This window comes from Penicillium taxi (genome assembly GCF_028828555.1).
Source record: "Penicillium taxi strain IBT 34144 chromosome Unknown utg000002l_segment0_segment0, whole genome shotgun sequence".
NCBI lineage: Eukaryota > Fungi > Ascomycota > Eurotiomycetes > Eurotiales > Aspergillaceae > Penicillium > Penicillium taxi.
The window spans coordinates 901,127-925,114 of NW_026643204.1; the positions used below are offsets into that span (position 1 = coordinate 901,127).

The 23,988-nt window shown below is 45.8% G+C and overlaps 9 protein-coding genes across 9 annotated transcripts; 5 read left to right on the forward strand and 4 right to left on the reverse strand.

The window, feature by feature from the left end:
* Positions 1–210: 210 nt before the first annotated feature.
* Positions 211–1,885, forward strand: N7495_002268 (Set1-mediated histone H3-K4 methylation subunit Swd1; the record flags this gene model as incomplete). Its single annotated transcript, XM_057204937.1, has 5 exons — positions 211–280; positions 339–400; positions 465–553; positions 606–746; positions 805–1,885. 5 exons carry the CDS (start codon positions 211–213, stop codon positions 1,883–1,885), a joined length of 1,443 nt encoding a protein of 480 aa, XP_057065544.1.
* Positions 1,886–2,425: 540 nt separating this feature from the next.
* N7495_002269 (class I SAM-dependent methyltransferase) lies at positions 2,426–3,839 on the reverse strand (the record flags this gene model as incomplete). Its single annotated transcript, XM_057204938.1, has 2 exons — positions 2,426–3,317; positions 3,415–3,839. 2 exons carry the CDS (start codon positions 3,837–3,839, stop codon positions 2,426–2,428), a joined length of 1,317 nt encoding a protein of 438 aa, XP_057065545.1.
* A 1,944-nt stretch (positions 3,840–5,783) lies between these two features.
* On the forward strand, positions 5,784–7,451 carry N7495_002270 (WD40 repeat domain-containing protein; the record flags this gene model as incomplete). The annotated part of the gene is made up of 5 exons (XM_057204939.1): positions 5,784–6,090; positions 6,286–6,385; positions 6,508–6,574; positions 6,671–7,243; positions 7,299–7,451. The coding sequence occupies 5 exons, from the start codon at positions 5,784–5,786 to the stop codon at positions 7,449–7,451; spliced, it is 1,200 nt and encodes a 399-aa protein (XP_057065546.1).
* A 1,678-nt stretch (positions 7,452–9,129) lies between these two features.
* Positions 9,130–9,525, forward strand: N7495_002271 (uncharacterized protein; the record flags this gene model as incomplete). The annotated part of the gene is made up of 1 exon (XM_057204940.1): positions 9,130–9,525. The coding sequence occupies one exon, from the start codon at positions 9,130–9,132 to the stop codon at positions 9,523–9,525; it is 396 nt and encodes a 131-aa protein (XP_057065547.1).
* On the reverse strand, positions 9,486–10,242 carry N7495_002272 (uncharacterized protein; the record flags this gene model as incomplete). Its single annotated transcript, XM_057204941.1, has 2 exons — positions 9,486–9,946; positions 10,020–10,242. 2 exons carry the CDS (start codon positions 10,240–10,242, stop codon positions 9,486–9,488), a joined length of 684 nt encoding a protein of 227 aa, XP_057065548.1.
* Positions 10,243–11,425: 1,183 nt separating this feature from the next.
* On the forward strand, positions 11,426–12,809 carry N7495_002273 (uncharacterized protein; the record flags this gene model as incomplete). Its single annotated transcript, XM_057204942.1, has 2 exons — positions 11,426–12,137; positions 12,196–12,809. The coding sequence occupies 2 exons, from the start codon at positions 11,426–11,428 to the stop codon at positions 12,807–12,809; spliced, it is 1,326 nt and encodes a 441-aa protein (XP_057065549.1).
* Positions 12,810–18,044: 5,235 nt separating this feature from the next.
* N7495_002274 (uncharacterized protein) lies at positions 18,045–18,860 on the forward strand (the record flags this gene model as incomplete). Its single annotated transcript, XM_057204943.1, has 1 exon — positions 18,045–18,860. One exon carries the CDS (start codon positions 18,045–18,047, stop codon positions 18,858–18,860), a length of 816 nt encoding a protein of 271 aa, XP_057065550.1.
* A 170-nt stretch (positions 18,861–19,030) lies between these two features.
* On the reverse strand, positions 19,031–20,366 carry N7495_002275 (tRNA guanylyltransferase; the record flags this gene model as incomplete). The annotated part of the gene is made up of 8 exons (XM_057204944.1): positions 19,031–19,243; positions 19,302–19,406; positions 19,462–19,550; positions 19,609–19,784; positions 19,846–19,890; positions 19,955–20,086; positions 20,211–20,300; positions 20,353–20,366. The coding sequence occupies 8 exons, from the start codon at positions 20,364–20,366 to the stop codon at positions 19,031–19,033; spliced, it is 864 nt and encodes a 287-aa protein (XP_057065551.1).
* A 272-nt stretch (positions 20,367–20,638) lies between these two features.
* On the reverse strand, positions 20,639–23,578 carry N7495_002276 (Fibronectin type III domain protein; the record flags this gene model as incomplete). Its single annotated transcript, XM_057204945.1, has 1 exon — positions 20,639–23,578. One exon carries the CDS (start codon positions 23,576–23,578, stop codon positions 20,639–20,641), a length of 2,940 nt encoding a protein of 979 aa, XP_057065552.1.
* Positions 23,579–23,988: the final 410 nt, after the last annotated feature.

The following is a 23,988-nucleotide window of genomic DNA, read 5'->3' on the forward strand; positions in this document are numbered from 1 at the left end:
TGACTTCATCGTGGCCACTTCATTGCCAAATTAAGGCGGTCAAGTTCTGCTTAATGGCGGCGGCAGATTAAAAAACATCCTTGGAATTGTTGCGACCCTTTTTTTTCTTCAAACAGTCTATGCTCTACGTTGGATGCTTGGTTGCCAGCTTTCTGGCCATACCAGGCTAATAATTTGATCCATGAAACCATCAGCCTCTCTGTCGCTGCAATGAATCTCTCCCTCATTGACCCGTTTATCTTGGCTCAGGACTATCCAGACACCCTGACTGAGAAGCTTAGTATGAAACTGAAATAATCAACACATTTTAACTTGCCATGCTGACTGACTAATTCTAGGTGATGGCCATGCAACCTGCCTACGATTCAATCATACCGGCGACTATCTAGCATCTGGACGAGTCAGTGGATATCAAAAATTATTGGAGATATACAAGCAAGTCAGAGAGCTGACTTGCAAACTAGGTGGATGGAACAGTGGTCATCTTTGACATTGAGACGAATGGTGTGGCTCGCAAGCTTCAGGGTCACACCCGTCAGATTCAATCTCTCAGGTACTGTATCCGGTCTGGCTTTGCTTGCGCCTAGTACTGACTGATCCAATAGCTGGTCTAGAGATGGTCGATACCTTCTCACCTCTTCACAGGACTGGAAATGTATCCTATGGGACCTGAAAGATGGCTCACGCGTGCGAACTGTCCGATTCGAGGCTCCCGTATACATTGCTGAGCTACACCCATTCAACCAGTACGACCCAATTTTTAGTCCCGCCTTTCATACTTAAATCTGACATCACTATGTACAGCCTCCTCTTTGTGGCCTCCCTCTTCGAAGATCAACCCGTTCTTGTCGACGTCTCCTCCTCAAAACCAATCAAGCGCATCCTTCCATCCGCACCATTTCGCCAACAGACCGAAGGCGAAGAAGTAGATCCAGCCGTGGCAGCTAAGCAAGCTGCGCAAGACGCAAAACACTCGACATGCGTAACCATCTTCACGGCGTTTGGCAATCACATCATAGCAGGAACGTCAAAAGGGTGGATCAACATTATTGAAACTGAAACATGTACAACAATACATTCCATGCGCCTGTGCAATGGAGTAATCATTCTCCTCCGCCTCGCCGGAAATGGGCGCGATCTTCTATCCAACAGCTCAGACCGTGTCATCCGCACAGTAATAATGCCCGATCTCTCGCAACTCGGCATCGACCTCGAGCCCTCGAACATCAAACTCCACGTCGAACACAAGTTCCAAGATGTCGTCAATCGTTTAAGTTGGAACCACGTCACATTTTCATCAACAGGCGAATTCGTCACCGCGACCACATTCATGAATCCAGATATCTACGTCTGGGAACGCAGCCACGGCTCCCTAGTCAAAATCCTCGAGGGACCACGTGAAGAGCTCGGCGTGGTAGAATGGCACCCATCGCGACCAATGGTCGTCGCATGCGGTCTGGAGTCCGGCTGTATATACATATGGTCAATCATAAGTCCACAAAAGTGGTCCGCCCTAGCGCCAGACTTCGGTGAAGTTGAAGAAAACGTCGAGTACGTCGAGCGCGAAGACGAGTTTGACGTTCATCCAGCAGAACAGGTGCATCAGCGTCGTCTCGATCTAGAGGATGAGGAGCCCGATGCTGTAACCCTTCATCCGTCCAAGGCCGAGGCTGACGCTGAGAGCGCCAATGCTTTCGGTGTACCTGTCATACTCGATGTCTCTGATAGCGAGAGTGGTGAAGATGTCGTCGCCGTTGGTCCAGGCACTATGCGTCGTCGAACGCCTGGTGCAGGCCGTGAAGGTGTAAATGGCGATACGGAGAAAGACAGCCGAGCCACTACGAATGGAACGTCCCGCACTACAGGACGAAATCGACGGCGTTGAGGTAGTATTAAAACAAAACTCTTGATTTGCATGGGAGGCGTTTCAAAAACAGGGAATGGCGTTCAAACTCGATATGATTGCCTAATGAAGAATCTACCTAGGTAGTAACTGCGACAACTAGAAAAATATTTGTTATACAACCTTTAACCTTGGAATGTTAGGATATCCACAACTATTGGATAGTAGACATGATCCTGAATACCTTTCTTATCAGCTTCAATATAAGCCACTGATTGGCATCAGTAATGTACCTAGAAGAGGCCTCGGGATTTTCAAAAGTTGACGAGTTGTATGGCTAGCAAACTCAACTACAAGAGGCTAAGGTGAGACAACGGGGTATATCCACCAGCCGAAACATAACAAACTCGGCTCAAAAACGCCATGAAGATGCTAAAGCAAACAAAAGATGAGCTCCCAATACAAAGATATGACACAATGATACGATATCTTCCCAGTTGTTCAGGTCAAACTCTCAGGAAAAATGGTGCTCGTCAGTGCCACCAGGGCAGGAGGGTTGTGCTGTGTTTGTATATATAGAAATTAATCGCAAACGGGCTTGCGGGCCTGGTATATATGCAAGATGTTGTAGCAGTGAATCTCCTTATTGAAAGCTTCAGACTTGACATCAGCTGCCAGGCGTTGAATCTTCTCTATGGGCCACGCAAACACTCGGCTGAAGCAAGCCAAGCTCATAGGCTCGACGCTCTCTGACACGGCGAGGTTATACCAGCGAGCGACCTTGCGCTCGTGCTCGTCTTTGTGCCAGGCGTTCATTGGCAAGCCCACCATCTGATGGTCTATCTCAGTGAAACCGGCTTCTTGCAAATTGCGGATCGTCTCACGCGAGCTATGGGCAATTGGCTGCATGCGAGATTCCGTCGCATTCTTAAGTGCGGTATACCAGTGGCGCAGTGCGAGTCCGCTCAAAGAACGATCGTCACAACGCGGTTCGAAATCGATTTCGACCTGTTCGAACCATGCGCCAGGGCGCAGGTGAGAAAATATTCGTTTATAGAGGCTGGGCCAGCTTTTGACACTGCCTTGCCCCATTTGCATGTGGATCAGGTCCCATGAATCTTCACCCATGGCCCATGGGCTCTCGAAATCAAAGGGGGCGTAGAAATCGCAGTTTTTAGGATGGTTGGCTGGCTGGATTGGTGCTAAGTCTGCACCAACCACGAAGCTATTTGGGTATTTATTCGCGACTTCGATACTCCATATTCCTGTTCCGCAGCCCAGGTCCAGAATACGTGAATTTTGCGGGTGTGGGGCATATATTAGACCGTCTGATGCACGGGCGACGGTGATCAGTTTGTGGAAGATATCCAGACGGTCTTGTTCCTCTTCATCGCATGGCATCATGTAGGAGCCCTTCCGGTAGCCATGGTACATTCGTCCATTTTCAGAATAGCTCGGATATTTTTCGGGAATTCTGCAATCACGCCAGGTTGTCAGTTATCACATGGTTGGAATAATAAAACAAGCCAACAAGCTAAAATACAGCTTCTCTTGTAGGATGAAATACATACTTGCGATTGTTGATAATCACCGGAGGTGAGGAGAAAGAAGTACGAGTAGAAGCATGGGAAATGTTGGAGATCTGCGACGATTGCGTCGCGACCGAGCCATTGCTCAGAAACCGACCAACTCTGCGCTCCAGATCCCGGTCCCGATCGCGATTGCGATTATCGGACGGATCTGGATCGGTAATGACATAAATATCCATGGCTGTTGAAGTCTGGCGCGAGCGACTCCGTTCGCTCGTTGGTACCGATTGGGAGTGATAGTACCTTGAGCGACCCGTATCGCTACCAGGGGTCGACTCCGACTTGTACCTTTTTGAAGGCGGCGGCGAAGCCATAGGGGGAAGTCGACGTCGCATATCTTCATCTCCAGGAATTTTAGGCTGTGGAAGCTGAAAGCCGCGCGACGGCTCCATAGAGGGGTATGACATCGAGGGCTGAGATGTAAGGATTAAGATGGGGGCGAGCAATGAATGTGAAGCCGAGTGAGCATGAGATTATCAGCCACCGTAAGCGACAGCAAACCCACGGAGAGATCCAAGGTCGGGAATGAAATTGGGAGGAGAAAAGAGCGAATGGAGAATATCGCAAAGAGACATAAACAGGGGCGTCACCACTTTCCAAGGGGTCCGGTAGAGGGGGAAAGAGAGGTTGAAACCAGGGAACAACCCTCAGTTTAAAGTTGATTTAGGCGGTTAGGAGGATTTGGAGAGAATAAAGGAAAGAAAGAGGAAGAGAAGTTAGCTAGTAATACAGTTGGTTTAGTCAGTACTAAGGGGGGGGCCTAGGGCATAAGAGGGGCCGTGTGTTTGAATTTAATATCAAAGATGAAATACAAATACAATAGAAGAAGTACGGAGTACAGTAAAGAAGAAAGTGAAGGTTCGTTTATTCTGGTCTGTAAAGAGCCTCGGGATTCAGGTATAAATAATCATACTCGTTTTCGTTTTCCGTCCCCTCTTCCTCTCTCATCCCTCTACCTCTACTTCCACTTCCCAACTTCTTCTTTCACTACAATATACTCCCTACTCCATACATATTCCTCTTAATGGATTAGAGCCCCACCGGGAAAACGGACCGTCTAGAACCAACCATTCTCGCTCTACTGGGGTTGGTTGGGTATGGATACAGTTACAAGGTACTCTGTTCAGCACAGACCCCAATCCAGACCATTGGATTCTCCGGGATTTGACCAAATGCCCATTAACCCATTGGTACGACGTACTCTCTGCATCGACCCGAATCATCTGTGTTCTCACCGCATACCCGACACTCTGGGCCTGTGGATGGAACTGCAACTTGACTGGTCCTATTACTGCATTTATTTGCTTCATTTTCTTTATTCCACTGCGTTGGTAACGAGTACGAAACTGATCTATACATAGTCTCCCCACTCGGAGCGCACATTGCTTCGTACGATCTTATGTATCAACTTCCAGCAGGAATATTTCCGAACAACTGGATCGCTTTGTCGATATTTTCAGCGGAGTACAGTCACACAATACACTGTCTAACAACTATCCGATCGGTACTACGGCACTACAGTACATAGCTCTAAAGGAAGTCAGCCAAATTCCACTTCCAAATGCCCTAAGCTGACTCTGCTATACGGATTACTCCGTATACGGCACAATCATCTGTGGATCGCGCTTGGGTAAAGCGGCAAGCCCCTCGTCATTATGATAGACCACATTGGCTATTAAGCCTAATTATCCTAATCTAGTGTTTTCCCTTGCAGAATAGTACAAAAGACCCGAGTATGCGCGAATCGTTCCCCACTTGGGAGGTTGGCCTTTTCTTTGTTAATCTGCTGACCTGGACAATAATTTGTCATTCTTAAGTATTCCACTATTCCAATAGTTATTCCACTCTCACTCTGTGTCTAAAGAGCAATATCTGGTTACCAATGTCCTGCCTAGACCCTAAGTTGCGGACTACTCCGTGACTTTTCAGCCTCTTATCCCCATCCAGTTTTGAATGAATCGATATCTTGATATCTTCTCTGAATTTCAATAATACTCTTCATATTAATTATCCACTGTATATCACTAGGTAAATATGTACACACCTTCGCTAAATAGTGAGTGAGTACACCCGTACTGTGTAAACTCCGGATGTCCGTGCCCCACCTAAACATTTTTGCAAAGTTCAACCCTCAGATCATCTTAAGCATCAAGCCCCGATCGACCAGTTGCAAGAGACTTCGATAACTACATCCATGCGCTGACCTTGTAACGTGATCCAACCGCAAATAGGGAAGAGTTACTCAGCACTTGGAGCTCTGACCGTATCACGTCAGCCACCGATCATTTGAGGATATACGATCTATAGATCCATTACTTCAGCAAGGGCCGCCAAAGAGCAAGCTTGGAACAATGCATACACTCAAAGCCATAGCCGCCTCATCGCTGTCTCTGCCGACTGACAATTACATTTACTCTATCGCGGCGTCGGCTCCAGGCGCGTTCGCTGCCATCTCTTCGGATGATTCCTTGCGTGTCTTTGACGCCACTAACCTTGATCGTGTATCGGTGATCTCCCATCAGACTCATGATTCAGGCGTTACCTCACTCCGCAGTTATTCCACTGGGGAATCCCAGCTTCTGCTGACCGGGGGCCGAGATGGTAAAGTAAAGATCTGGGATATCCGAACTGGAAATGCAATTGTCGAGATGGAAACAGGTGAGTTTATCAATTAAATCCGACATCTTCTATGCGATATCTACTCTGCACCCTTGAAAATGTTCTCCGATTCAATTGGTCAGTACGCTTGAGCCAGGATGCTTGGCATCGGGATTAATTTTTGTTTGCATTTGATCGTGATACAAGGATTGGCTCGTAAAGCTGTCCAGCAGTTTCGCTGATGGCTCGTCTTAGCGAAACATGCTCCAGTGCTCTCTGTAGCCTGTAATCCGCAAACCAATACTCTTGTTGCAGGTACAGAGCTTGTCTCGTCCCAGGCGGTTGTTGCATTCTGGTAGGTTCCCATTTCCTTATTCTATTTGGAGTTGAAGTACTCTGAATGAGTTCCCTTTCTATATCTATCCTACCTCCAGAATATAGAGATCCAGAATACAGAGGCCACTAACCGACTCATAGGGATATCAGATCTCCCAAGACACCCAGTCTGCAATATGTGGAGAGCCACAACGATGATGTGACCGAGGTACGTATCTAACCCCCTCTCACAACAGATTCAATGTAAAAGGTACACACCCAACTAATTTGACGGCTCCCTACGTGGAGCGGGCATGATACACAGCTTCAATATCACCCGACCCGTAACAACATTTTACTATCCGGCAGCACGGACGGACTAGTTAACATCTACGATACAACTGTGGCAGATGAAGACGAGGCTCTGGTGCAGGTCATCAACCACGGCTCAGTACATCATGCCGGCTTCCTCTCCGAACGGACCATCTACGCCCTGAGCCACGACGAGCATTTCTCTGTACACCCAGCCACGGATCCCGACGATGCGGCGCAAGATCCTGAGCCTGTGCATTTCAGCGATGTACGTGAGCCGTTGGGCTGCGAGTATGTTGTTCAGCTCTTTGTCGGCTCCCAGGGCCCTTATATGGCCGCTGGAAACAAAATGTACGTACAAGATGCTGTCTATTCTTTGATTGAAATGTGCTTGGGAGCCCAGCCCAGCACGTGTCTTTTGTTTCTTTCCGTTTGGATTCTGATTTCTTCGTTGTACAGTGACAAGCGCCTGGATCTGGTTCCGCTCGTTTCCAGCCCGACATGGCAATTTGACCAGGATAATCTCTGGCGTCTACCAGGCGCTCATGGCGATGAAGTCGTACGCTCAGTATACTTGGATGAACAGGTAAATCAGAAGAAGTTGAATTATGTCGTTCCAGCTCGCTAATAACGTCATTCAGAGTCAATCGGTCTTTACATGTGGGGAGGATGGATTTGTCCGGGCTTGGAAGCCTACTGATGATGACGATGGAAATGGATCGCAGGCCCAGGTCGGATCAACAAAAACCACTCGGCCGAAGGAGAAGAAAAAGGACCGATTTAAACCCTACTAGGCGGGGAAATGAAGTTTGGACTGGCTGTCGTCCTTTGTTGTGCCACATCGGGATTTTGTCGCGAAAAATACAACAATGTAGTGGGTTATGTTTACAGAGCCAGTTTCAAGTATTAGTAGACCACCGAGACATGGATAGTCCCGATAACGACTTTACAAAAGATCCATTACCGCTTAGAGTTACTGCGAGGTTTGTCAGAAAGAGAAAGTATACGTATACTGGTATATTGGTGATGCTAGAAACTATCGGCTGGTCCTTCATATACCTGGGCATTTCACTCATATTTTTCAGGATTGGAAAGCCCTGAGTTTTTTCTTAGCCGTTGCACTCAACAAGACATGCGCGAGCCTTGTGGCTCAAATTCATCAAGGAGAATTGAAATTTCAATATTGGGAAATTTTGATCGATCAGGAGCGAGAGATCAATTTTGAAAACCCTGCGGCTCGGGCGTACATACGTAGGCAGGTATGTGCTCTTAGCTCTACCTATCATACCCACCAGCTGACATATGTGCATGCCCTGTGAGAAGATTGACCAGTCTTAACGTGAGTCAGTAATTGGGGATACCTATTCGATAGTAGTCATTATCAGAAAGATAATAAGAGATAATAGGAGAGTTTTCGATAGCTCTACGGAGATCTCCGTCTGGAAAATGTTTTTAGGGGCTTGATTGCGTAAACAGTACCGCTAGCAAAGCTTGTATATTGGAGCCACGAGAAATTCATCCATTGACCCAAGCTCATCTGGGCAGGTGGCTATAGCCACATCCAAGATTAGTTACCTGAAGGAAAAGTCCCGAGGTCAAAATGGGATTAAACTACAGACATTCTTACTTTGACCCCAGATGTCACATATTTCAGATGTTTTTATGCCATATCCTTCTGCCATTTGTATCAAGCGATTCCATAACTACATGACCAAGGTTGATAATACGGGGTTGCAGGAACGGCACGGATCGAAGCGGAGCCCCGAGCTTTGTTGAGATGTTCCGCCTCAAAGTTTACGAAGCTGCCTAGCTCTTTTGGATGAATCCAATGGCGCAGCAACAGGGCAAATATTGTCGCCAATTTTTGTCTAGGGAATCTCTAGTGGTAATTGCTAACTCTTGAGTCTTGACTCGCGTGAGATTTGTATTTTCGAGTTCGCTTATGATACATCTTATCAAGCCCTAAGGTTATTTTTGATGAGTATGGCACTTATTCTGTTACATCATATTATACGATATCTAATATAATATACATATTTACTTGGTATCTAGGTATACTAGATGGATCCATGGATGTATCTCCCGAGGTCTTGTCTCGCAGGAACCCGGCAGAGTTGTACTCAAATTGGGTGCTCAAAATCTTGACTCTCCACTGTATATGCTTCAGACTATGCATAGATGCATCTAGATACTTATTGTTCCGACCTAAGCCCCACGGTCTCAATAGAATGCGGAGCTACGAGTCCAAATATCACCCTGATACCCGACAAAGGGGTTTATATACCGATGTATGAAGAGGTCCAAGGGCATATAGCTGCCAATTCCCCTTCTTCAATTTCGAATCAAGTCTTTGAGTCCATCTCTCTACCTAGGTACTTCGTATCTTTCAATATCTAATATCACATCCGTACGTTGGATTAAAAGTACCCACTGGTTACCTTGTGATCATATAAAGCTAACCAGTTCCAGAAAATGCGTCTCGCCTCCGTCATCCTCGCCTTGGCCTCCAGCGCCCTCGCCTTCCTGCCCGCTAATCACGCATGCGGCGACAGCATTGAATGCTCAAACAACTGCTATCAAGGCCGATACGAAGTTGTTTCCACCCTCGGCGGCCAGTTCTTCGGCTGCAAGACAGGTCGTCCCGAGACTTATGCTGCTCTCGAATGCCAAACCGGAAACAACCGTGACGTCTACTACTCTTGCATCACTGCTGGCGGAAACCTGGCCTGTGCCGGTGTCTGTGTCATCAAAGAGGAATACTACCCTACTTTCAAGAAGACCTGCGAGGATCGCACTGGTGAGCTATATGCTGTTGGCCGCCAGCTGAGCTATGATGCTGCTTGGAAGATTGGCTCTTGTTCTGATTGAATCCCCCCGCCACATTTTGGTCTGGAGTTCATGAATTCATTGGTCTCTAGACTATCTTCCGTAAACTCCATCCCGAGCCAACCACGCATTATTACTGCTGACCGGGGATGATGTTTTGGCAGAGAATTATCTTCATCATCATTAGTTATCTCGTTTTCTGTATCGAGCTCCTTGTGAAGTGTCGAGAACTTTCGTCTAGGCAGACGAGCTCGGAATCGTTCTGCATTAAGCTCGAGGCAATTTTCCTGTAGATGGCCCCAGCTTACCTTATTCCACTGTACTGTGCTACCGTTATAAGCCGCGTCATTGTCTTTTGTTTTGTCTCTATAGCCATATGCGCTATATCGAGAAAAGTGATCGGTGCAGAGGGTATTGTTGAGGCTCCATGCCTCGTATGAACCAAAAATGGGAGCTGGGAATTCTATGAAGCATCAGCTTTGTCAAAAAGCACCATAACGAGGTAGATCTTAGGTTAACTAGGTAGATTGTCGCACCAGATTGATTCCAACTGAATCCTTTCATAGCAGTTGTTACGTTGTCACGGCTTAGTAGAGAACCATCAGGGCCAATACAGCGTTTATAAGTTCCAGTCCATTCTGCCTGCCCCGTTGCACTATCATAATCCGGATAGGGATCATATGGTATCGAATTCGTTTCAAAAAACGTCTTCAGGAATGGAAGACCATAGTCACAATCATTCAAACATGTACTTTCCATATAGACATTAGAATATAGTGATCAAATTTATTTAATGAACTTTTGGGGGTATCATAGAGATTTACCTTGCGTCGACCTTCTCCCGAACGAGATACTCTCTCGTGCGAGCGACTAGTAAAAGCACTACCAAGGTCGATCCAAAGGCGTATGCATAGAAAATGCGCCTGAGAGAAAAATTGAAGCGTCGCCGAGACCACATCCTGTCAGCCAAAGATTCAAAAATTGACATATTAGCAGGAATAGAGCTTTGGGATACTCAGTCAGGGGTACTATTAGCTATTGAAAATTCCTGGAACCTGAAAGTCTCCAAAACCGTTACCAATTATCAAAATCAGAGCTATTGTTTTACGAGTTATCAATACTGTCAGAAACAAGAATAACATAGGCTACAAACCCGTACACCGGGATCGTACTGAATGTATATCAGATTGTATTGATATGGAAAGATGGGGGGAACTAAAGCTTAACTGTGGTGCAGCGGGCGGGGCCTGAGCCATGACAAGTGTGATAGAAGCGAACCATGAGAATCAATAGGGGGTTCACTAATAACCCACCCAGGTATACCTGTAATGTCAGTACTACCTGAAACCTTCAATATTCGAAAAATACCTAATATAAATATGCCTTTGATCTTAAAACCGTAGCAGATTGAATGATCAACGGGGGACACTTTAGCGCTTCCGTTTGATACAAAGAGTGGGGTGCGTCAATTTTTGACGCGTAATTCCCAATGGCCCGTCGAGGTACTAGCGACTACCGCAGACCTCGGTCAATAAGAAAACCCAGAAAGCGGGAGGAAACTGTGGGGCGGAGCGGAGATGCCTGCGAGAGCTCATGGACCTAAACCAGTCCACGTAATGCGCTTCTTACGGATTCTGTCGCTCTCCCGAAGTGGAGCCGGCGCTATTACCAATTATGCTCTGTGTGCCTAACAAAAATCATAGAAATTTTTGCCATTAGTATGCTCCAAAGGACCAAATTCCCTACACGGGAGCTTTTACTTGTAATATACTAGTGTAAATTCCTTTCTTTAGGACTGTCATTACATAGTATATCCGTACATAGTTAGTAGAGTCTTATTATCTAAGCGAGAGCGCCCGGAGGAACCATGCCTCTCAAATATTGAAGACCAGCGAACTGCCTACTGTCGTTCTTCCATATTCCCTTTGTCTGGAACTCAGGAATGCGTTATAGTCGATTATTCCACGGCTTTTGGCCTATACAAGGCGCACCAAGCTACACACTTCGTGGATTTTTCTGCTTCCTCCTATTTTATATTTTTTCTGTTTTATATATACGCTCACGATCCTCCCGTGACCCCGGTTCCTTTTTTTTCAACCCATCCTCTGCCTACGATCTTTCATACTCGGCCGTCAGACTTAAGCAAGCTTCTGAATTTATTGACGCCGCGAACAATGTGACCATAAAAGCAGAAATAGCACATCAACCCAAATTCTGTCTAGGCATTGCAACAATTGCACGAAAAGGCGTCCGTTATTTTAAACACACAGTGGGTACAGTACTCGAGGGCTTAAGTGATTTGGAAAGGGATGATATTCATTTGATCCTCTTTATCGCGCATACCGACCCATCGCAGCATCCAGCATATTCCGAGCCCTGGCTTTATCAACTAGCAGATCAAGTCCTACTATACAATGACTCCGATGTTGATATTGACCATATCAGAGAATTAGAAACAGACGAGGCGAAGATTGCAGCGCGAGAAAAGGCATTGTTCGACTATGTATATCTGTTAAAGGCCTGTGAAGCAGTTGAAGCGGAATACACGATCATAATCGAAGACGATATTGTCGCTTTAGATGGATGGTATCATCGTACTCGCGATGCTTTAATATCTGCTGAAAAGCAGACTAAGGATATTGGAGCATCAAATTGTGAGTTAATTTATGTCTTTGTATTCCTAGTTGTTAGCTACCAACATTAATCTCTTAGGGCTATACCTTCGTCTTTTCTATACTGAAGAGTTTCTTGGCTGGAATTCCGAGAATTGGCCTTTCTACCTGATCTATTCATCGCTGGCTGTTTGCTTCGTCGCGGGTTTTCTTATGGGTCTCCGACATTATCTACCATACCTCCGCCCCTACATCTCGACTGAAATCGTTATCCTTTCGAGCTTTCTCTATACGCCGATATTGATTGCGCTCTTTTTTGCTGCTGGACGAGTGACAATGTTCCCTATTCCAGAGGGCGTACACCAAATGCCTAAATATGGATGCTGTTCACAGGCATTCGTCTTTCCCCAATCACGCCTTTATGATCTTATTGATCTTTACACGACTAAGAAAATTGGATATGTTGATATGCTAACGGAGGAATACGCGAATACAAATAATGAGATACGCTGGGCGCTGACACCAAGCATCATACAGCATGTTGGACGAATGAGCTCTAAGGGCCTTAATCAAGTTGCCGCACCTGTTAAGCCCAATTCGAAGGCCGAGATAACTGGCGTGGCAAAGCTATGGAATTTCAAGTTCGAGTTAAACGATGCTGAAGCATTGCGCTTAGAGCATGATGCTGCTAAAGGACGAAATGATGTAACTTAAATGAAAATCTCAGTCATAAGAGCTTGCCCAGGTGTGTGATGAAAAAGAATTAATAGTGTAATTGTCAGGATCCAGAAGTGTTACAGTGTATACTATAGATAGGAAACCAGTTGGTCAATCTACCAGTATATTGAGAAGTGTAGAACTAAGCTTTATCCGAGTGCCCCTTTTCGTGGTATAGGTGCGGGAATGGTGGGGCTCTGGTCTTGGAACGGAGCCAATGAACGTGGGGTCACAGTAACTGCTGTAATAATTACGAGTCCTTATCCCTCTACTCTGACACACCCTCTTAGCAACTTTGCCTTTGACACTGTCCTCTGATAGTCTAGTTCCGTGTCCGTGTTCACTCTGTAAGAGTATTACAGGGATCTTAGTACAGATCAACTGGTACGGATGAATGTCATTGAAATACTTGAAGAGGGGAAGATTACACTGTGGGGTCCCTTCTCGTAACAATCCTCCTCTCTCCGCCTTCCTCTCCGCTCTTCTTATTCTGGTGACTACAGTTAAGCCGAACCCGGCAGAAAACTCATCCAAACCCAAGTGGATATTCCACGTGACTACCTTCCTAATACAGCTAGCGTAGGAGGTTTAGCCGAACCTTGACAGACTATTAGGTTTAGTCGTACGAAAAAAATTTCAATTCCTTTACTTGCTCATAATCTATCTCCTATTTTTGTGGCTATCAAAGCTGACTATGGATGAAATCAACTTAGAAGCCAGCGATCTACGTATGGAAGAATATATTGATATGGAGCGTCTAGGATTAAATGATGATGATGATGGTGACGACCTTCCCCCACTTGATATGGTCCTTATTGGGGAACACAATGCTGTTGATGATAATCATCAGGTAAATAACTACTTATTAACTAAGTGATTGTTAATTAATTATTAATTGATTATTCACTGGCTATAGGTCCCTTTACCGACCCCACTTTCAAACAAACAGAAGGGCGGACTTTCGGCGTTAGAATTTGAATATGTTGATGAGATGCCGGAGTACCCAAAATCTCATAACGTAATTCCCTGATAAACGGTCCACCCACCAAACTTGAAAAAAACGCATCGAATTCAATTCCACTTTTAGATACAAAAACATAATAAACTAAACTAATAAACACGACTGGGACACTTAGAGTATGTATGGCCCTTTTTCCCACACCTAGAACAGGTAACCTCGCGCCGAATGGGTGCTGAAATAGATAAATCAGTTTCAGTTGGGCCAGTTTCAATAGGTTCAGGTATAGATATATAGCTCTCTTCAACACCATTCTCCTCCACCACAGACACCTGAATCTCTTCTAGACCCCCTAAACTCCCTGTGTGCGACACCTGCTTCTTACTAGCTTTCCTTTTTTTACCTGTTCCTTATTGGCTTCTTCTAAATGACTGCAACGATCGTGTAGAAAAATATGGTGGTGGACCGTCCGAATAGTGCGATCGTAATGTCTCTGGATCTCTCTCTTGACAGGCGATGGAATCAATTCTGATGAAGACTCTAGACCAAAATCGATACGAGATTTCGATTCTGATAGCTTTTTTAGTGTCCAGATTGAGTTAGGATCACTATCGCTTCCAGAAGATGATGGTCGATCAGAAAGTAAAGGGAGTGGAGGTAAATCTTCAAGTCGAATATTCAACTGATTTAGGACCTCATCAGGGTTTAAAGGCACTAAACCAGTAGCTCTAAAGCTATTAGTTATAGTGTTAGCTTTAAAAACAATGCGTCGTACATCAGGAAAGATAGAGAGGAGATCATCCTTCTCGATCGAGTTGATTCCGTATCGCATATAGTCTGATACCGTATCACCATAGAGCTTCTTCAAAGGAGCAAAACAACCAACACTTAAAGGCTGTAATAGATGTGAAGCATGCGGAGGCATATAAAGCGCGATAATATCGTTTTCCTGGCAAACCTGATCGAAATCAGGAGTAAGATGACTACCATGACCATCTAGTATTAATAGACAAAATTTACCTTTTCTACTCCTAATATTAGGAATAAAGTGTATCTTAAGCCTAGACATGTTCATTGGGTTGGGTAAACCCATACCTGTAACAGGTTGAATCCTGGTGAACTATCACGTGGTTGTACCACGTGACCCACCAACCGCATACCTCACGATTCCACCCCGAATTGTTCACGTTCTTCAAGGATTTTGTAAACAGCATGTGCCTAGCTAGTTCTGAATTCAAGATTAGCTTTAGCCCTTCACACTTATACTACGTAATCTAGGTTTCGATTCCCTTTAAGCCACTTTTGGTTCACTTTCCACTCTACCTTCCAAGGCGCTGTAGGGGATGGAAATAAAACCAGATCTATATCCTTTATAGGAATTAGTCTCACATAATCCTAGCATTGATGTGTCATTACCTTGTATCTAAGGCCTCTTTCGTTTTTATCCTCATGGGCCGGGATAAAAGCTCTAATTCTTGCTCTGGTAAATAGATATAACTGAAGAGCTAGCATGATGATAGCCTTAAGCAATCCGGGAATGAACCGGCGATGATCGGCTTGCCACATAGAGGATATCATTCGAAGAAAATCTTTCTTGGTAAAGCTGTGGTCCGGATCCTCGATATTCTCAATCGTCCCTTCATTTGCTGTCAATGTTCTTCTTATCCACTGTGTTCCAGTCAGTCTAGCCAGCATTCCGGTACTTAGTGAGAGCTTACGTTAAATATCTCGATCCGGTCTTCCTTCACAATTTTGATTTATAATTTTTCTTCAAATCCACTAAACAGCCTTTCCGCACAATTGAGAACCGATGTCATCACTGGCCGTCCATTTTTACTTTTTTTGCCTCGCGCAAAATGACTATACCAGCGAAGAAATTCTTTGATAAGTACATGACCGGGAGTAGCACAGCCTGGGCCGATGTGGTAGCCATTGATCCCATTTTGTTCAACAAATCTAAGAGCAAGTCAGGACCCCATATAGCGGGTACTTCTCATGTAAAAGTACATGGCAACTCACTTCATCCAAAGATGGACAGCTTTGCAATACATCCTTTTGGTCTTGGGTATTCTTTTATCTTTTTCTCGGATAGAGTCCTCGGCTGCATGAGCGCCAAAAACATAGCCGCTCTCTGCCAATTGTTTTCGGCACTTCTCGTTGGCGGCCTTATCTTGTTGAGCAAAGAAGAGCTTTCGACCCATGACTGGAAACAAACCCAGAAAAACGCCAGAAGATTTGGATAGAAAGAGAGACTGATGTAGAAGAAGAAGAATTATGTGAGAGCTTGAAGTGAGGGACATAGCTTCTATTTATACTTTAGTACTTGAACACAGATCTTAACAGTCTGATGACCGAGAAAGGATTTTTGTTCTATGCCGTTACATGGAAGATAGGACGACTGAGCCTTCCATTTTTGCGTCATCGTACTTTAACACGTGAATTCAGACTTAAAACGGGATTGAATGATGGAGCACCTCACAAAAGGGGATATGGTGGAAAATGAGGGCCATCAAGATTTAATTACGAAACAACAGCATGGTGGGGCTCGAGTACTCCTTTAGATATGGACTGAGCGTAGACTGAGTGCTCAGTAGATGCCTCTGAGTAATCAGTGAGCAATCAGTGAGCAGTCTATCACAATGCCTGAGCACCCAGAGAGTGCTCAGTAGACTTACTAATCAATCATGTGATTGGCACTGAGCAGCTCACTGAGCCTGAGCCCGGACTGAAATCTACTCAGTGAGTCTGACTCTGAGCGCCCTCATAAAAGCGGCGGCAACCAAGATAGGAAAGCCCCACCCGGCAGAGGAAATATGGTACGTATAGCTACCTAAGTATTATGGACCACGGGAATATAGAACTAATTCTAGTTAGGAGCTTAAGTGGCAAGGCTATATTGATAAAAAGTATCAGATTGGTCATCTTATGCCTTTGTGGCGCAGTGGTAACGCGTTTGCCTTGTAAGCAAAAGATCCGCGGTTCAAACCCGCGCGGAGGCATCTGATTTTTTTTTCGCTAAATCATAGCCAATTAGTTTCTCTACTATAAGTTAAGATAAGGTCACTTTGTGCCAAGGATAGCCCTTGTGGCGCAGTGGTAACGCGTTTGCCTCGTAAGCAAAAGATCCGCGGTTCAAATCCGCGTGGGGGCAATTCTTTTTTGGTCTTATGTTCTTTATTTACCTCGAATACGATTTCAAATTCGATGTGTTCGTTCCAATGTTTGGGCGGTAAACACAACAACATTTCCATTTTTTTTAAGTAAAGAGTAGTCAATACTAAAGTGACATATCGAAAATAAACTTGAGCCGACTAACGGGCCGCATGGCTGTTCCCGCACCCGGACTATACCCATTCCCCCTGCCCAATCATTGAGATTTCTGTGAAATAACTCTCAATGCTGTCTTGAAAATCAAATCCAAATCTAGTAACTCATATATTCATGTCCATCTCCCCAGCTGTGTGACGGATGACAAGTTAGGAAATTTGATACTCATTGATCTTCGTTGAGAACCAGTCGCTTTGCAGAAACCTTGGAAACCATTATTAGTCTGCCTCTCATCTACCTAGGTACTCTTGTGGCAAACGAAGTTCCCAGGTTAACATGTTCACTGACGTTATGAGACATTTACAAGGTGGTGTAGAGATATGGTAAGTGGAAAGCAGATACTCTCCCGAACCGTACCTAAGTAAATCTGAAGAAGCGAAATGGACCCCCGGAGTTTCCAGGGTTTCTATATGACCGTATAATTTGGCATGGAAATCATCCAAAGTTGTACCTAGGCATGGCTAAGGTACATCTATCCATAGATTGTTTAATACCTTCAGGGGCCAAGGTAACTTGGCCATTGATAGACCAGCTCACCCAGACCAATTCGTTCCGTCCTAACAATGTTCAATCAAATGTATATCTCATTAGATACACAATTGCCAATAATAGCAAATAAAACTGACATGTACTTAATAATTTCATTCATCTAAATACTTCGTACTAGTGAGGTTCATATAGACTTTGTCGGGCTTATCGGTTTGTTATCGGTCACACTTTTTTTTCCTTATCCGACTTTTTCTTCCGCGCATTTATCGACTTTGAAGGGGACGAAACATTCTTTACCGTACCCTCCACGAGATCTCTCTCTAATTTAATATTCACAAACCCGAATATAAAATCCTATACGCCTCGGACATCCCAAACCCTGCAGGCTCTCCATTTGCGCGCGTGCAAAATTTTCATCACAGCAAAAACGACACCGTCAACCTCTTTCTCCTCTTCCAATGGACGCACATGCCTATCTCGTCCGCTACGGCTGGGGTGGTACCGGCAAACCTCTCAATCCAAAAAATCGCGCTGGCCTCGGTCTAACCAGGCCCATTCTCGTCGGTCGCAGACAGAACAACGAAGGCGTAGGAAAGAAGCCAAACACAGACTCAACAAACCAGTGGTGGCTTCGAGGCTTTGAGGATGCACTGGCTGGTATCGGGAAAGACACTCCTGCTCCTATAACAACGTCAAATGCCTTGACGAGCGAGTTGTATCGGTACTTTGTACGCGGAAAGGGTCTGTCTGGGACGATCAAAGACAAGGAAGACACAACGGAAACAGAAGATACACCCGCTAAGTCGAAATCAAAGCCATCCAAGAGGAAGCGCGATGATGAAGATGATTCTGAACGTCGGACTAAGAAGAAGAAGGCTTTGCGGAAAGAGGAAAAGGCTGCACGGAGGGAGGAGAAGGCGGCGCTGAAGGAGGAGAAGCTTAAACGTCGAGCGCTGCGGGCAGAGAAGAAGGAGAAGAAAGAGAAGAAAGAGAAGCGCAAGTCTGAGAAATCTTTGAAGGAAAAAAAGTCAAAGAAATCTGTTACCAGCGAGGAGTCGTCTACTTCTTTTTCGACCGGGAAGGAACAAGACCAAGGATCAGATGCTATGGAGGTGGACGAGCCTTCAATCCAAACAAAGGTTAAGAAGGAGAAGAGAGAAAAGAAAGAAAGAAAAGAAAAGAAAAGCAAGCGATCTGAGCAAGACATTCAGGGCATGGAGGACATGGACTCCAAGAAAAAGTCCAAAAAAGACAAGAAGTCCAAAGCAGCTTGATTTGGTTGATTATATTGATACATCGGACATGGCTGAAGTTCCATAGCGCTAAAAGTTCTACCGCATATACTCGCGCGATCCTGATACCCCATTGTGTTTGGCGATGAATACATTGAATAATATGAATCATTGATAGAATCTTTCATTTGTAGAATTTCGAGAGTCCTTACTCAACTCTGTAACAATTTTCCGGGCATGTTAGAGATAATCCAGGGGCGTTGCTCCCAGAATTCATCTTTGATGATATCGACATGATCAACCACAACCTGGGCTTTGCGGCGCAGTTTCTTGAGCTTATCTTGTTGAGACCTTGACTGTTTTGATATCGCGACACTTTCGTTGTCAATCGATGGGCCATCAGACTTTGGCTCCTGAAGCTCATACTAGACATAAGACATATTAGAATTAGAGTCTTGATGGTAAAGAGTTCGGGATCCATACTTGACGGTAGAGTACGCTTCCCTTCTTATAAATATCCTCTTCCTTATTGTAGTTGATACCAAATCGTTTAAAGAGGATCTCGTTCTTGTCTGCAGATACAGTACCCTAGATTGAGTAAGCAAACATGATAGCTTGACAGTTTCGAGAATAATCTGTATACCTTGAGCTCCTGCTCAGCATCGGTATTGCTCATACCACCCTGGAGAACCATAGTCCAGAAAGTGGTGTTGTACAGGTTGTTGATGTGACCTGCATAAACGATACAGGTAAGTCATTTGACCAGAAATCGAGCAAAATTTCAACCTACAATCAACCTGCCTCCAGCTCATGTAGTCCCGCAAGATCTGCATCGACGGGTAGAGAACCGCCCGACCATCAAAAGAAGGCAAGTATGGCGGCTGCAGCGGACTATCTGGGAAGTACGTCGCCCACAGGTAGATATAGTAAGCTGTAAATGTTGACACAATGGTTGTGACAAGTTTTCTGCATCATGTCAATCGAGGAAACTCGAGCAATACAGTGAAACCAAGAGTGATAGACTTACGCACTCCGTCGCTCGAAGAGCTGGCATGTTGGATGGAAAACAAAGCTAAGGAATGTCAATGAGCTTTCTATAGTATAAAGCAGGATCTTAAAATGAGCATGGAGCATACCTGTACTCGTCGCTTACGCCATAGGCAATGCATAGATCTGGAAGATCTTTCATAACGGCGACAGCGGCAGCATTCATGAGATCTAATGCGCGACGATCATTAGGCTTTTTGAAGGCATAGTGATCTGAAAGTCTGAATAGAAAGGCATGTTAAGACTGGTAGCATGTGCAGAGTGCTGGCTTGCATGTGGAAATACGTGATCAAAGTTGATCCTTAAATGAACAGACGCAAAGCCATAGATCATGGTGAGACTGACTTGTGAAATCCTCTTCCGTCAATGCGGATCACAATCCAAGTATTGGGGAGCAGGACGTCCGGCTGCTCGAAGTCTTTGACATACTCAAATCTTGTAGAAGTAAGTTGAATGGATCTTTGAATTGATATTCCTTGTCACTTACCTAGAGTTAGCCATATCTACTCTGGAATACTGCGGTTGTGGAAGGTTGGACTTGGCGTGGTCGAAGAGTCAGCCTTTTTGTGCGAGAAGAGTTAGCCGCCCGCCGCTCTTACAACTCAATTTGACTGAATTCTATCACCTCTACACGAATATTGGAACTGTTGCACAGAAACAAATATGTACTGATATTTTATAGATGTTGACTGTACTGGTGTAAACCCATTTTAATAATGAGGTTCATATGCATATGCAATAATTACTAGGTTAAATATGAAGAAAAGACAGGATCAAGGCGAAGTAGCCTCTGGACCTTCAAGAATCTCCTCATCTCCAGTCTCACTGGCGAGTTCACTGGTCTCACTTGCCTTGTCTGATTTCCGCGACTTGCGAGAGAAAAATCCTAGACTGCTGCGGGTTGACCGATCTGCAGAGGGCGCACTCGAGATGGTACTATCAATGCTCTTTCCCAAATGGGTCTCACTGGAGGTATCCTCGTCGATATCGCCTTGAGAATGTGAAGAGTCGCCCTTCTTGGAGAAGAAACCTGAGCGATCCTTCCAGGAACTGAATTTGCTAGAGCTACCTTTGCGGGTGATCTTGCGAATAAACGATTCCTTGGATGCATTATCCATAGATGCGCCCGATGGCATGCGCTCTAGAGATTCGTACGATTCACTAGTAAAATGGGAGAGAGAACGGGTATCACGATGCTCTGAAGGAGATCCGTGTTCATAAGGATCAAATAGAACATCAGGATCTTGCTCGTTTCCCTCGTTTTCTGGTTTCTTACCGGAAAAGATGGCCATGAATGATGGAGCGGCAGGGTTCAGCTTCGGGGTCATGGGTCTGTGGGATGACGAAGGACGGGTGCCAATAGGTGCTTGAAGTGGCCGATGAGGACGTTCGTATAAGTCCTCGACAAAGTCAGGCTCGCCAGTCAGCCCTAGCGGGAGATTACCGGATGAACCGTATTGAATCGAGGGTCGACGGGAGGGCGCCCTGGACCATGTCGTTGGAGAGGCCCAATCCACCCCGAGTGGGCTGTTACGGTGTCCCATCTGGTCTGTCGATGGCCACCCGAAATGTCGATTGTCCGTCGAGGGATGGGGGAGGTGATTTTGGTTGTCAAATGACAAGGTGGAAGAGGGCCGCGGGGAAATAGAGCCTCGGCGGACGGGACCAAGGAGAGATGACGGGTCGATGGGATCGTGTCGGGGACTAAACTGATTGTATCCTGAGCCCAGGTCGGTATTTGAACGGCCACCACCACTGCCAAACCCAAACTTGCTGGGCGAGAAGATATTGGAGAAAGCAGTCCGCCGAGAAGGTGCTTGTTCGGAAGAAGTGTCTGTAGGGCCGCCGGTATTGCTTCGGGGAAACAACGACATCGGTTTCGCCCAGTTTCCCGTGTAGCTCAGTCTGCGTTGTCTTGATCCTATTGGATCCAGCTCATCAATATGACGAGGGAAAGACTGGCTCTGTCCTGATTTCAAGGTACCCAACATAGGCGATTCGTCGGCTAGCGTCTTACCACGAGGTCGATGAAATCCAAAAATCCCCGAAAGCCTCCGACTTGCACTTTTTGGCGCATCTTCAGTAGCAGACAAAGGCACCTGCGACTCTGAGTTTGGTCGTTCATGATTGTCCAGCGGACTGGCAAAAATACTACCAGGTCTGCTCCCAGAAGACACCGGCGATACCGGACCATGGCCAAAGCCATCAAAGGGAATATCTGAGGTCTCCATAGTGTCAAACAGTGGAAGAGTCACAGGCCGTGGGAATTCAAGGGACTCTTCGTCACCAAGAAGGTCCGAGGGCAACAAGGCATCGGCACGAGGGCTCATTTGAGGGTTACTGAAAGCGGCCTCAACGTCAGAGCGCATGAACTCAGGCGGGTCAGAAAGTCCAGGGAATGCCATGCCATTGTTAATATTGAAGAACGCGGTGCTAGCAGGGAATGTGGGAGAATTGGTCGAGGGTGGGTTGTAGTTGAGTCCGGTGAAGCTGGGTTCGACACCGGGGAAGTTGATGGAGGAAGAAACATTGCTAGTCAATGAGCTGCGATGTCCACGCGGACGTATGGTCGCGATATTCGACATGTCTAGGTCTAACGCTGGAAGAGAGAATGGACCGGAGCTACCAGGTCGCTGCGTGGTCAGCCACTTGAGTCGTTCCTGGGCTTCTTGATATTGTTGCTGGGCTTGTGCGTGAATATTGACGAGAGTAGCATAGCGAGTATGGAGACTGGTCAACTTCAGCTCCCATTGTCGGGCCCGCTCATTGTCGATTCGATCCAATTCCTTGCCATCCTCAATATCACTACCCTGAAGCCCTTGTCTCTCTTCTTCAAGTTTCTTAATCCTTCTTCCCTTGTCTTGGATTTCGTCGTCAATGCTCTTCATCTCTGTTTGTTCCTTCGCAATCTTCTGTCGGACTTCATCCTCGCGTGTCTGGCCTTCCTCTTCCAGCCGAGTCTTCTCATCCTTAACATGCTCGATATCACCATTCATGCGAGAAATTTTCTCCTGCCACCGTATAATATCAGTTTTCCGCTTTTTGCGTTCAGCCTCCTTTTGCTGAAGAAGCCTCATGCGTTTCGTTTTTTCGCTCTGCACGGTCCGGTTGACGCTCTCTAACTTGGAGACATGCTTTTTCAGATCTCCACTAACTTCGTCCTTTTCCTTGACTCGCTTTTTTAATTCGTTGCGTTGCTTCTCAAGATCCTTCAACAGGGCAATATGTTCCTCATCGTCTTCAGTGGCTTGCTTCTCAATATTGTCGTTTTCGTGCTGCAAAAATTTAAGGCGTTCTGCAAGTTGGTCCAGACCTCTACCACTGTAATTTTTGGGAACTCCCCTGAGTGGCTCGTCATAATAATCCGTAGCCCCAGTTGCCGGGGATGATTTGCGGCCTGCCGAAGGTCGCTTTCCCGGTATTTGACCAGTGCTAGGCTCGCGTGACATCAATTGAGCAGATGGAGCAGGCAGACCAGCTGTAGAGCGAGGGATTGACGCTCGGATTGTAGGACCGCTGGAGCTAGCATCTTGCTGCGATTGGGATAATGGAAGAGATTTGGTTCGGACGTGGATGATCGCACTAGGTGTTTGAAAATTTGCCGCACTGACGGAAAGGACGCAGATATGATAGATGCTTCCAGGTATGAGATTCAAAATCTCCACCGCTGTTTCCGCGCGTTTCGATTCGCCCACTGAAGAAAAGGTCAGCATGTCTTGGGCGGGTTATATTTGCGCGAGAGACTACTTGTAGAGTGTACCTTTGACATTGTTGACTTGAATGATATGCTTGTGTATGGAGTTATGAAAATCGGGCTGTTTCCAAGCCAAGCGAATCTCACGAGCGGTGATTTCTTCGAGGGTCACTTCAGGCGGAGGCGGAATATCCAAACCCAGCTTTTCGACAAGAATCTCATTAGGGGTTTGGCAAACTTGCCATGCACGAAATAGGAGCCTGGGGTAGAGAGCCAAAGGTCAGGATCCAAGTAGGGCAGAAAAAGGGCAGAGAAATACATCGCGAAAGCTTACCAGATCAAGGCCCATAAGATCGAGATCGCCAAGAAGAGAGCCATGACACCTCGTACCCTCACTCGGGGAATGGCAGATGGGTAGGCGTCAAAAGA